The sequence below is a fragment of the Agelaius tricolor genome, unplaced genomic scaffold, assembly GCF_023055355.1.
Source record: "Agelaius tricolor isolate 1412-34295 unplaced genomic scaffold, bAgeTri1.0.p SCAF_9, whole genome shotgun sequence".
NCBI classification, from domain to species: Eukaryota; Metazoa; Chordata; class Aves; order Passeriformes; family Icteridae; genus Agelaius; species Agelaius tricolor.
The window spans coordinates 23,987,549-24,000,574 of record NW_027269269.1 but is presented as its reverse complement, the minus strand read 5'-3'; the positions used below and the strand labels follow the sequence as shown (position 1 = coordinate 24,000,574).

General features: G+C 43.2%; 1 protein-coding gene and 1 long non-coding RNA gene across 6 annotated transcripts in view; one reads left to right on the top strand and one right to left on the bottom strand.

Moving 5' to 3' along the window:
• Positions 1-2,039: 2,039 nt before the first annotated feature.
• On the bottom strand, positions 2,040-12,711 carry LOC139592898 (uncharacterized). Its single transcript, XR_011680137.1, has 3 exons — positions 11,332-12,711; positions 4,390-4,537; positions 2,040-2,157 (listed from the first exon to the last, which is right to left on the bottom strand). It is a non-coding gene; the product is annotated as an uncharacterized lncRNA (long non-coding RNA).
• Positions 6,245-13,026, top strand: part of CFAP91 (cilia and flagella associated protein 91) — a 40,161-nt gene continuing 33,379 nt past the window's right edge. For 3 of the 5 annotated variants that reach the window (XM_071433276.1, XM_071433274.1, XM_071433273.1), the window contains exons 1-4: positions 6,812-7,088; positions 7,547-7,620; positions 9,681-9,832; positions 12,677-12,760. In XM_071433276.1, coding sequence (XP_071289377.1) covers positions 9,705-9,832; positions 12,677-12,760 — 212 coding nt within the window. In that variant the 5' untranslated portion in view covers positions 6,812-7,088; positions 7,547-7,620; positions 9,681-9,704. Of the gene's footprint in view, positions 6,371-6,809; positions 7,089-7,546; positions 7,621-9,680; positions 9,833-12,676; positions 12,761-13,026 lie in introns of those variants that run through there. The other 2 variants (XM_071433278.1, XM_071433277.1) reach the window with 2 other exon arrangements.

The window sequence follows — 13,026 nt, the reverse complement described above, 5'->3', positions numbered from 1 at the left end:
AATCAATGGCACTTGACTATCAAGTGCTTAATGGTCAGATTTTAACAAGCACTAGGACATCTCCATATGCAGGTGGAGAGATTCTGAAGAGAGCCTAGTTACACTGACATCTCCCTTAATACATTGCTTATCTGGAGTACAATTATTTTTTTTAAAGTGACATGGGAACATATGTCATCTACATGGCAGAAAATTTCATCTAAACACTCAGCTCAAGCCCACATCCTGACTATTTTACCCTGACTTTCAATATGCTGCACAGTATTTTATCCAAGAACTGTCTTAAGTTGTTACTTACTCTGTATAATTCTACATTTTAATCTATGCTTCCTCTATGGTCTGGCATTAACTGCTCAAGTCCCTTATTTAAAATGAGAATGGATTCTTCAAGGTCTGGTTCTCTCCTAGGGGTCCATGCATACAGAGACTTCCTATCAAAGAGAGGATGTTTCCAGATTAGCATGCTAGAGGCTGAACTCTTATCATATTCTCAGAGTTGGTATGTCAAGACAACGATGATGTGCTCTAGATCCTGTTTGGTTCAGTCTCCACCATGTGAGACTGGGAAGTGATGAGGGAAGGACTGTGTGCCTGCAGACAAAGACAGAGGGGAAAGACAGGGGAACTTTCAGGACTGAAGAGAGTGCAGGCTGTGTTCTCTTACATGAGTGAAGTGATACTTCTACATCTTTCCCCAGTCCTTGAAATGGCTCTGTTGAAACTCCATCCAATTCTAGCTTTTTTCTGTCAATGGCCCCAGTGTCCTGTCACTGCTTCCTCACCTTTTTGTCTCTGGTAGGCCTGAACCCCTGGGCCCCTGGATGTGTGCTAGCCCTCACCTGACCTTCATCTGGTGGACTGCAAATAAAGCTGAGAGATTATAAGAAAATGCTGAAAGCTTTATTAAAGATGAAAGATGATAAGAAAATGCTGAAAGCTTTAATAGATTGTATTAAGATTATGTTGCACTAATTGTTTAAGAGTAAATAAGAGTGTAATATATGGAAGAGTTATACTGTGTCATAATAAACTGAAATTAATCTCTGCAGCACTTCTGTCCAGATATTTAATTTTTGCAAAAGGAGTGGCTAAAACAGTGACAGAAGATTGGCAGTTTCTAATGCTTGCTTCGGATCAGGCAAGCACAAAAATTCAGTCCCCAGAAAAGTGTCTTAATGCACTGAGAATTGAACCTGCAAGCTAACACAATGGTATTGGCATTTAATCCTCTGAATATTACATGAGAGGAGTGAGAACATTAGAAATTCTCTAGTTCCCTAAGGAGTTCAATCCAAGATCCTTTTTCTCCTGAGGCAAGACAACATGCCTGACTACAGCCCTGCAAACCATCCAAATGTCAGGTCTATTCTTTAAGAATAATCATGTAAGAAGATGACCCAATCCAAGTGAAATTAAGTATATGAGTGTCCTCCAGAGGATGCCTGATATATTGGTAAAATTTGGATTTTGTCAGAATTTGAACCACAGGCTGAAAATGTCCTTAATTCTGCCTTCTTTTTTTAAAACTTTTTAAAGTGCTAATCAAAATCATTACAAAAGTCTTTTAGCAGGCTTTGAAGTGAATTCTTTAACTGTGATCACAAAGTACTACTACTTCATTTCCTTTGAACTTTGACTTTTTAGGCTATTCTCATCTGTGTATTGCCTTTATTACAGGAAATGTGCCTACAGTCATACTGAGAAAAAGATGGCAAGAGAGAACAGGTCTCCTATAAACACTTTCATCTATTTTTTGTTTCATTTCAGCTGTTGTATGAGAAGACGCCTCTCTTAGCACAGCTCTTAGTAAAAACAGCACAAATTAACCACAGACTTCACCTTAGTGAAGCTCCATTTACCACGATCAGTACTCCAAGGCCATTTTTACAAAAGATGTCACAAGTTACAAGCGAGGTATTCCACAGTGGTTACCATGCCTTACTACAGCCAAAGGTCAACTCAGAGACAAGGCCTCAATCCACAAAGCAGTAGATGTCACAGCATCTGTCTCTTCATATCTTTTTGGCATTTACCTCTGCTTTCTGATGGAAATAGTGACCACATCTGCCTCCTCCTTTTTGCTGGCTGGAAGGAAGGCTCCATTCTGGATTAAAAATTTAGCAATGACATGGACTGCAGCCTTGTGCTGCTCCTTTCCTGTTGAAAAACACAGCCGGAAAAGATGTTTATTATACACAGAGAGTGAATTGTGTGGAACGGGCAGGGAACAAACAGGAATCCCAGGGATTCCTGTGGATGGGTCTGAATCTGTTTTACATCAGTTCACTTTTGGATACAACAGCTGAACTGGTGGCACCCAGGTTAGAGCCCGTGATGGGCAGGACCATACATGGAGGAATTGTGACATCCTGTGGCAAAACTGGGAAATGGCACACTAACGGTTACCTATTTTAAATAGATTACTTTTGGAACTTCCGGAAATCAAAGCCTCAACAGTGCTTTTAAGGCTAGAACTTTGTTACCTGTAGCTTAGATTTTTTTTTTTTAATAACTAGAAAAGGTCGCCATGAAGCATCACAGGCATCCAACACCATGACAGTGCTGTCATTTGACTCCTGCTTAACAGCAGAAGATGACCATCTATGGAATGAAACTTAAAGCCAGATGGATGACATCTTGCCAGGGATTTCACAGATTGTCATGGATTGCAGGATAAAAGTCACATTCAAGAAACCCAGTTCCCTCCCAGGCTTTGGAGGACAGAAGGAAAACAGACTAGAGACTCATTCATCATCTGTTTAGCTCAACTTCTTTGCCTTATCCTCCTTGATCCTGCCCTTTCCACACCGTTCCTCACTTTTTCAGCTCCTCACCTACGTCTCCCATTTTCTTGTCCAAACCTCTTCGGTTCTGCTCTACTGGCTGCTCACCCTGTCTCTCCCTCCTCCTTGTGCCATACTGGTTCTCTACCACCCGACCCTCCTACTATTTGTTCTTTGCTCAGCCAGCCAAGTTTCTCCTCTGAAATCACACATTCATGTCCAATCCATCTTGCCTTTGTTCAGCTACTGCTCTGATCCCAACTAGTGCTAGTCCTACCCTGCTAAATTTTCTACTTCCCCCTGTCTGATTTTACAGTTCAAACACATCAGCAAGTCATCACAGCATAACAAGTCCATCAACAGAGCAGCAGTAATTCATCTTGCAGCAAATTACACCATCTTATCTCAAGGTTAATGTGAGGTAAAATTAATTTGGCTTAGCCTTTGTCACAGGCAGCTAAACTAGTGCACTTTTTTGCCATTTTGCAACATGCAAAGTTAATCCACTCAGACTTTGTGCAGTAACTCTCAAGGGTGTGGACAGTTTACTCATACATCTGAGCACCTGGTGTGCCCTGCAGCCAAGTGGGTATAAAAAAACACCCCAGCTCACCAACACAGTCTTGTTCTGGAAAAGTTATTAATGAAAAAAAAACACCGAAAAACTAAACCCCAACCCTATGGCCCACAGATCTAAGCAGAAAGCTCATCAGTCAAGTTTGGTTTTTTTTTTAGGAAATAGGAATCTTTTTTGATTGCTTACAGTTCAGTTGACTGCAGCTCCCTTTCACCAGAGCAACAGGATATGTCCCTGACATACCCAGATCAAGCTACCAGATAAGCTTTGAGTACTTTTCCAAAGTACTGATCATAGAGAAGATTGCCAAGCTTAATGCCTGGGATCAAATATTTCCTCAGAGCCTTGTGTATTTCGGAATATTTTTCTTCAGAAATGTGTGGTTTATATTAAAAACAAACAAGCACATAAACAAACAAGATCCATTCAGACCAAACCTCAGCACTCAGCCCTTGCAGTGCATTCCACAGCACACAGCAGTGTGCTAGGGGCCTGGCCAGGTCTCACACAGTTTCAGGTCCAGAAGAATATGGAGATTTCAGGCAAAGAACACTCGATATAGTAATAATCAACATAACTTTTAACACTTGTAAGGCTGTCCACTGTTTATACCAGAGATTCACAGAGATTTCTTAGAAATATAGTTAAATATTAGCCAATATTTTACCCACACACACATTCTAATCAAAGCAAGTTCCATGAACCTTAACCTTGAGCTTTATCATTCAGCCACATATACCTGTCACCTCCCATGAATAAGTACTGCTCTTCAGGCAGCTATGCAGTGACCTAAAAACTTTTATCTTTTATTTTTGACAAGTTAGTTTTCAGCCACATCAGTCTCCAGAGTTGGTTCCCTACATAGTCTTTCAGATACCAGCACTCAACAGATCAGAGGCAGCAGGGCCAGGCAGCTCGTGATGAACAAAAAAATGTGGCAACATCTCACATTTAGTCCAATTTAATGCAGTAAAATTCAATAATGGGACTGCACCTTTTTGGTTGTACATGACTCCAGAGAGTACTTACCTGTTTGGCTGTGCCCTGGTATCTTGTAGGATTCTCAAAAACCCATTTAGTTATTCCACTGTTCCTTCTCAACTTGGTTTCCATCTAATCCATTCCCCATAAGAAAAAAAGAAGTCCAGGCCACCTGTATTTAGTCATCTCTGGAAACCTTAAAATGGAAAAATATCAGAGGGTGGAGCCAACAAAGAATAATTTCTGGCCAAAGTACAGTTTACACACCTCATTACCTTAAGGCAGATGTTCAGCATGGAAAAATTTCAGCTTGGAAATCATGACACAAGAAAGGAAAAGTGAACTTGATAATGAGAAATGCCAGGGAACTCTACTGAAAACTGACTTTTCTTGCCACATCAAAAAATATAATAAGGTATGACATTGTAAGGCTCTTTAGTAAAATGAGGGTCTTTACAGCCTGCTGGGTATCTTTAGGGCATGGATCAATCCATTGTGGGAAGTCACATCCTACAGATGTACAGATGTAGATGATGTCCGTCAGAAACAAAGCTGTGGCAGCATTTCTTAGTTCAGACACACCTTCAGTTGACCTACTAACCTAAAAACGTTGTTCCTTCAGGCAAGGGATGGGTCTTTAAGAAAGTAAACTAGCATTCAAAGTTAAATTGTCTACAAGTAAATTCACAGAGCCAAGGAATTTGGAACTACTGTCCTAAAGTTGCTTTCCTGTAATGATGTACTGAGCGGCCAGCATTTTATGTCAGACATGACAAGCTGTGAAAAACCCTTTGATATACAGCTTTATACACAAAATAACTAACATAAGGGACTTGCTGCAAGATTATAGATAGAGGAGAAGGCTCATTTTCAATTTCTCTGGGTTTTGTGTCCTATTCCTAGGCAGCATTGCCTGCAAATCTCCTTATGTTCACAAAAGCATTAGCCTTTTCTGGTTTTAACATTTAGCATGAAGAAGCTTCCAACTTTGTTTCTTATAGAAAAGGATGGCCCCCTCCTTGAGGAAACAGCAATGTTTTGCAAAGCATGATGCTTATTTGTAATGCTTTTTACAGGCCTCTTGATATGCTCTACAGATGAAAAAAACCCTGCAGCCTCTCTGAGCAGTATGTAGTATTAAGCCTATTTCCACAAGTAGTACCAAGCCTATTTTCACAAAACCAAAGAAGCAATTAGGTTGGAAAAGACCTCTGAGACCACTGAGTTCAACCTATGACCAGACACCACCTTGTGAAACAGACCATGGCACTGAGCGCCACATCCAATCTTTCCTTGGACACCTCCACCGATGGTGATGCCACCACCTCCCTGTTCAGTCCATCCCAATGTCCAATTCCTCCTAATGTCCAATCTAAACCTCCTCTGGCACATCTTAAGGCTGTGTCCTCTTGTCTTGTCACTGGTTGCCTGGGAGAAGGGGCCAATCTCTTGGGCTACAAAGGGCTACACCTTCCTTTCAAGGAATTCTAGGGAGAGATAAGGTCAGCGAGGCTCCTTTTCCCCAGCTAAACACGCCCAGGTCCCTCAGCCACTCCTCGTAGGACTTGTGCTTGTGCTCCAGACCCTTCATCAGCTCCCTTGCCCTTCTCTGGACTCACTTTCAGCACTTTACAGCTGCAGAAGAAGTCCTAGGTGACAACAAGCAAAGCCAAGAATAAGAATATCCAGCCTTGACTCCTGTCCCTAAGTGTAACTGCTAAACCAGATTTCCTAAGCACTAAGCGAGGGTCCTGGGAGCATCACATGAAACAACTCGAGCAGCAGCTGCTGAAAAGCAGAAATACACGTGTCCTTCTTTTCCCGGCCTCGCCCGTGCCCTGTCCTCCTCAGAGTCCAGCCATATCCCCAGGCCCGCGCCGCTCTCCGGAGGCGGCACAAGATGGAGGCGGGAAGGCGAAGCCTTGGGGCTCTGCGGAGAGCGGCCGCGGGATGCTGGACCGAGCGGGAGCACAAGCAGCAGCACGCCGGGAGCGGCAGGACAGAAGCCCGAGGGGCGTGTTTGCCCCCGGTAGAGTCACGATCAGCCGCCCCCAGGGCCGGGCAGGGTCACGATCAGCCGCCCCCAGGGCCAGCCCGGGCAGGGCAGGGCAGGGTCACGATCAGCCGCCCCCAGCGCCGGGCCGGGCAGGGTCACGATCAGACGTCCCCAGGGCCGGGCAGGGTCACGATCAGCCGCCCCCACGGCCGGGCAGGGCAGGGTCACGATCAGCCGCCCCCACGGCCGGGCAGGGCAGGGAAGGGAAGGGCAGGGTCACGATCAGCCGCCCCCAGGGTAGGGCAGGGCAGGGTCACGATCAGCGGCCCCCACGGCCGGGCAGGGTAGGGAAGGGCAGGGCAGGGTCACGATCAGCCGCCCCCAGGGCGGGCAGGGCAGGGCAGGGCAGGGCAGGGTCCGGCCCGCAGCAACGCCCGGCCGCAGGGGCGGGACATTGCCGGCCCCGCCCGCCGTGGCCATGGGAACGGCAAGCGGGCCAGAGCCGCTCGGTGGGGACGGGCTCCCGGCCGGACCTTCGGCTGCTGCTTCGGTACCGGGTCGGCCGAGACGGCAGCGCCCTGCCCGCGGCCCGGCCCCGCTGCAGCCCCGGTACGGCCAAGCCGAGCCCTTGGGCGGGCGGAGGCCGGGAGTTGGGCGGGACAGGGCGTGAGGCTTCCCCCGCCCCAGGGACCCCCTGCTCCAGGGACCCCCTGCCCCAGGGCCCCGGGGCCCTCGCCGAGCTCGGCACGAGGTGGGTGCCGCCCGAGCTACGGGCAAGCGATAGGGCTGGCGGCTCCGGCGAGGCTGGGACCGTGAAACATTAGCTGGAGCAAAGCCAGCTCTGTGTCCCCGAGGGAAGCATCATGTACAGTGTGGTATTTCCATTGATTACCATTCCACCATGCCTTCCTTTTAATGTTTTATGTCATCACAGTTTCTGTTTAAGTTGATGGTGCCTCCAAAGAAAGCTGATTTTTCTACTAGATTTTTCACCTGTATCTTCCACAGAGCAGTAGGATTTCAGCTCTGAGGCTCATTTGCATGATGGTGACATCTGTTTGATACAGAGACATATATATCAGTTCTTTCTTCCTAGTTTGTTTCATACTCTCTCTTATAGACAGACTTTTAAAGAAGGAAGTGGAGCCTCATGATTCATGCTGATTCCACAAATATGTAACTAGTTATGTTTGTTCAATTGTCTTTCAGGCCCTCTGTACACACTGTGAAGTGAGAAGGACCCTCCAAAGTCAAATGTCCACGCTCAACTTGGTGATAGACTGGTAGGTGTTGGCCAAAGACAGCTCACATATTCACCTTGTCTATTTCTGCATACACATGGGTAGAAACTCTGTCTCAGTCCTAAGCTGCTCCCTTAGAACAGCAAAATACAAAGCAGAGAAAGATATTTTATCTAAAACAAGACAACACAGGGAGCAGCCATGATTGCTGGCCTATGGTGACTATAGCACCAGTCTAGAAATACCCAGCTTCATGTTCTGTGACATTTCCTAAGCTGTGTGTCAGTATTTTTAATTGTCTATCTTCAAATACTTTTAATTATAGCTTGTATATGTTACTTAGATCTAATAAAATAAGTGGGCATCTGCTGAGCTGTTGTTCAAGCAGAGCTGTCAGTTCCTTACTTACCTTGGGAGATACTTACACTACAGATCCATGTAGCCTACTTAGACTAAAATGAAATATCCAGCAACATCTAAGCAGCCAATAAAGACTGCAAACCCATGCTGATTCTTCATACAGAATTAGCAGAGTTTAACTTCCTAGCTAATCCTTACCTAGCTAGCCCATGCTTAGCTGTCAGTATTGCCCTTAGCTAGTTTAAAAGCAGCTAGGGCATGTCTCTGGGGGTTGCAGTCACACCCTCAGACAGCAGTGATTGATAGCGGCACAGGATGCATACAGGTAGAATGCCAGAGGAAAACAGACCTGGTGCAACTGCACAATGAATTGGATTTTAAACAGAGTCCTCCTGAAGCTATGCATGTGATTAGGGCTGCAAGACAGATATTCTGAACTCAGATTTCACTGCTGTACAGCAAGGAGAAAAGCCCTGAGCAGCTTTCTAACAATGGAGTCAAGGAGCATTTTTTTTTTTTTAAGAATGTTGCTGGATATCTCTTACTACATTATCTCAGAATATTTCTTATATCTACACGAAAACAAATAAGTATTTGTCTGCCTGTCCTTAGAGAGACAGAGCTGGGAACATTGCCTGTCATCAGTGAGACCCTTGCAACAATATGGCTGTGCCAACAGTTCAGGCCAGATGAAGGAAACAGGCATCCTGTCACTAAAGTTGCCATGTCACAGGTGTGTTGCCATGTCAGTGGGGCAGATGGGTGTGGTGGCAGACTGTTGCATGAAAAATGTTTTAGAATCAATCAGCAAGTGTATAATGTACAATTCAAAACACTACATCCTTGAATTCCTAATCTGTAGCTTCAAAATTTGGGATGGACAGAGGTTGTGATAGTATTAGTTCGTAGGGTATTCCAACGCTCAAAAGTTGAACTCCTTTTGAAGACAAATGGCACAAAAGTTCAATTTTGTGCACAGCAAGCAGCTACTCATGGTAGGGTGCCTAGATCTTCATCAACTGACACTGTCTTACATTCTGGTGAGTATTCCTGAAATGTCACCTGTATGCATTTGAGTTAGCATCTGCTGAAATGAAAGGGACAATTCACAACTCAATTCTGGTTTTAGTCTGTTCAGAAGCTCAAGCCAATAGAGCTACATCACTTATGATTGCAAAGATTTATTGGCAACCATAAATTTAGCAATTTAAGGCATATCTACCCAGGGAAATTAGTCCTTAAAAGGAAGGGTGTAGATGTTTAATGTGATCATTTTTGTATGCTAGCTCCCTGAGTTATTTTTAACAAATGCTAAAATTGTTCCAGTATAAAATAATGTAACTTTACCCTGCAAGTGGAATATGTTACTTAATTTCTAGAGCACTAGAAATAGGAGTTACATGGGGTAATGTGCTAGAAGTTCACATTGCTGCACATTCACAGTTACTGCACACTAACTTCTTTATGTAACAAACCGTTAGACCTTTTGGTTTTCAGTACAAGTTTAGCACTGGAAAACAGCCAGAAGACAAATCTGTGCATCTGCTGCTAGTCTGGTATGCTCCACATCTTGAGAAGAACCATCTAACTAGCTGACATCATTAGCATACGTATGCCGCCTTCTTTCCCCATCCCAAATATGCAGTCCTGTAAATCACAGCAGGCTGGAATTCTGCTCTCTTTAGTGCTGTTTGAAGTGGCTAAATTGCAGCCTCTCTTCTTTGTGTCCACACAAATGCTAGGTGAAGGCACCGATATTCTGAAGCATGGCTACGGGAGTGATTCATTTTCCAGCTTGCAGTTTGTGTTTCAAGAGTGAAGATCCAGTCCCTGCATACATTGGTCGAAGATGGAGGGCTCAGCAGCGCCTGGAGGCTCTTCAGCGCCTTGCTGTGTAAGTGTTCTATGGTTGGACAATTTAAAACAAACACATGAACAAAACCAACAAAAAGCCATGCACACTGAAGTGGAGATGACTGCAATTTGCTCCTACTTATATCTCCCTTGAAATTAAGAGATTGCAGCTGTTGTGGAGTATGGTTACCCATCTGTTTCTTACAGGATGGATGTTGCACATTCCTTCATCCCTGTGCTATCTGCTTTGCAGCGGTTGCCATGAAAAAAGAAGAGTTATTTCAATCTCTTACAGATCAGATGAGTTATGAAGACTTCAGTGACTCATGTGTGTAACTTCAGTGGGAGCTCTTTGATTTTAGTCCCGTTGCAATTGCAGCTGGTTAGGTTGCTTTTGCTGCTCCTTCCAGGATCCTTGGGGCCTGAACCAGGGCACCACATTTTCACTGCAGGGGTTTCTTAGTTGAGCTGTCTCCTGGTGTCTGGGTTTTGATTTTGATTTGGGTTCTAATTCAGCAGATACTAAAAAAAAAGTTTATGTGTTTTGCCACACTATAGGTTTTTTAACTCCTCATGTAGCTGCATTCAAAACTGTGGGCGTCAGCCTAGGATTTGTCTTCAAAGGTTTTTTCTGCTTTAAACAACTGACTTTAGACTATGGACTTTTCAGATGGTGCTTGCTCTGGGGTTGCTGGTAACTGAGTTCTGCCACATGCCAGACAATAATCAGAGATGCTCAAGAGTGATACAGTGGATTTCACACCTCGTTTTGTTCAGTTTTAAAGACATATTCTTCTCATTTCCATAATAATAATAAAAAAATTGGAGTATTTTTTTCTTAATACTATTTTCAGTGTTTCAAACTGTCCCCAGTGCATGAACACCTCAGTGACTTCTTACATTTTGCCTGCAATTCTGTAACAGCTTGGCACCTGCACTGCTTTAAAATTAATTTACATTTCAACAATATGTATTTGCAAAATGTCTTGCAATTAACAAAAAATGAGAAATACATCCCCTCTGTTTCAACCTGCACTGATTGACAGTGCTGCTGATACAGAAGACAGAATATTTCCCAGCTGTCTTCTCAGTAGTTCCATTGCCTCTGCAAGGTTACTGGGAATAAATGCTCATTTATTTCAGCAAAGTCAGCAAATATAAGTCAAGGACATGCAAGAGGCAGGATCTGTGGAATAAAAAGGGCTATTTCCCTGGGTTCCCATTGTGCCTATAACTATACCATAACAGGATGAACGGTTTATGCTAATAAAGTTAGATCATAAGAATAAGTGCCCACCTGTGCTGAATGAAACACAAATCCATCTGGATGGAGCAACAGTCTGATATGTAAAGAGTCAGCTAATGGAACTAGCCATCAGCTCAATTAACTCATTTGAATTACAAACACAACTTCACAATAATAGGTTGATGAGTGCTGAGCAAGTATATCAGGTTACGACGTTGCATCTCAAAATATTCCCTTCTCTTTTTTTATGTGATGTGACTGAAAGCCTTGGGAAGAGATGACTTTAAACTTACCTTGGCAGTAAATTGTGTGTCACGGGAGGTTAATGAAGCATCTCGCTCGAAGCTTTCCTGTGGCAGGTAGCCATACTGTGCCTCCCCAGATTCCACAGCACAGTTTGCAGGAATTAGATGAGGGCTTGGAAGACAACAGGTCTCAGCATGTAATCCTCTGTTTTGATCTCAGCTGTCAAGCAATGTTAGGTATTGTTAATTGTAGCTCTGTAAATACTTCTTTGTAATTAAAATCAGGCGTCAGCAGCCAACCCCAGTACCCACAAGCCCATACATCTTGAGGTCAGAATTCATACAAGTTGCCAAAAATGGTCTTATAGAAAACCTGACCTTTAAGACTTGCCTTATACTCAAAGAAATAAAATCATCATAGAATGGCCTGGGGTGGAAGGGACCTTAAAGATCATGTAGTTCCAATCCCCTTGCCATGGGCAGGGATACCTTTCACTCAGAGTTCTGTCCAGTGTGGTCTCAAACACTTCCAGGGATGGGGCATCCACAACAGGGAAGAACTTCTATTTTTTGTCTTTAACAACTGTGCAGGTTAAGAAGAGCAAGAATGGAGTATAAAGCAGTTGTTAAATCAAATAGCAATCCTGATTAATAACTTTCAAATTTCTCAGTTCTACCCATTATCTCACTGACTGCCTTAATGAGGTTTTCCATATGATCTTCCAAAGCCTTAAAGAAGACTCTTCAAGATGTTATAGTGAAAAATTTAAACCATCTGCAAAATTTAAATTCAAAATGGAAAACAAAAAAAAAAAAGAAATGTTCTTGCAAAAGACATGGTTGTTCCAGCTTAGATTTTGAAACATTCCCATGATTGTCCTAATTTTTCTCCTTTACTGGAGAACTCAAATTGAAATCGCTTATTCTAAATTTTTAAACATTTGCTCAGAATCTCTTTACCTACTTTTCAAAGGTAGAAAGTGCATTCTCCTTTGCTCATTCTGTCTTTTCACATATTTGGAAACTGTTTCACTCATAAGACAATAAGCCTGCTCCCCCCACTTCCAATAAAAGCGGTTTCCTTTACAAAGTCAAGCATATACAAGTGGTTAATGCTTTTCATAACAAGCTCATAAGTTTTAATAAAGGCAGTAAAGACCATTTCCTGACCACACATAGTGGGAAATAAAGTGTCAAACTGTTTTGCTACGTAGGTAAATGTGAAGAAACCAAAATATAATTGCTTGTGTAAGTGTGAGGCTTGGGGGAAATTTGTAGTGTGCATGTTGGATAGTGCAACCAGAGGGGAGAGAGAGAAAAAAAAAGGCATAAGGAAAAAAGATAACTGCTCTGAATGTACTTTCTAAATGATGTCCTGTATTTTGGCTTTCAGAGGTCAGTCTTCTCTTCAGCTGCCTCGGGTTGTGTATGAAGATCCTGAAGTTAATGGAAGGAATCGCTACAAATATTTTACACGGTAAGGAATGAACTGATTTGAAACAGGGTTCAGCTTCTTTCTGTGCATTTTCAAGAGCACTTAAGTAAAGGCCAGAGCATTATTTTTTCTGTATTTTCTGTCAGTACTTTGATAAAATAGAAAATTTTAACAGTAACCAGGTCTTAAAACACAAGGTCTTTCTAAATTCACACTATGACAGAATTTTTGTTTATGAGTTACCATATAAGCAAATATATCAGACATTCTGTACTTAATAAGAAAGTTTGGGCTGTAGATCATCCTGC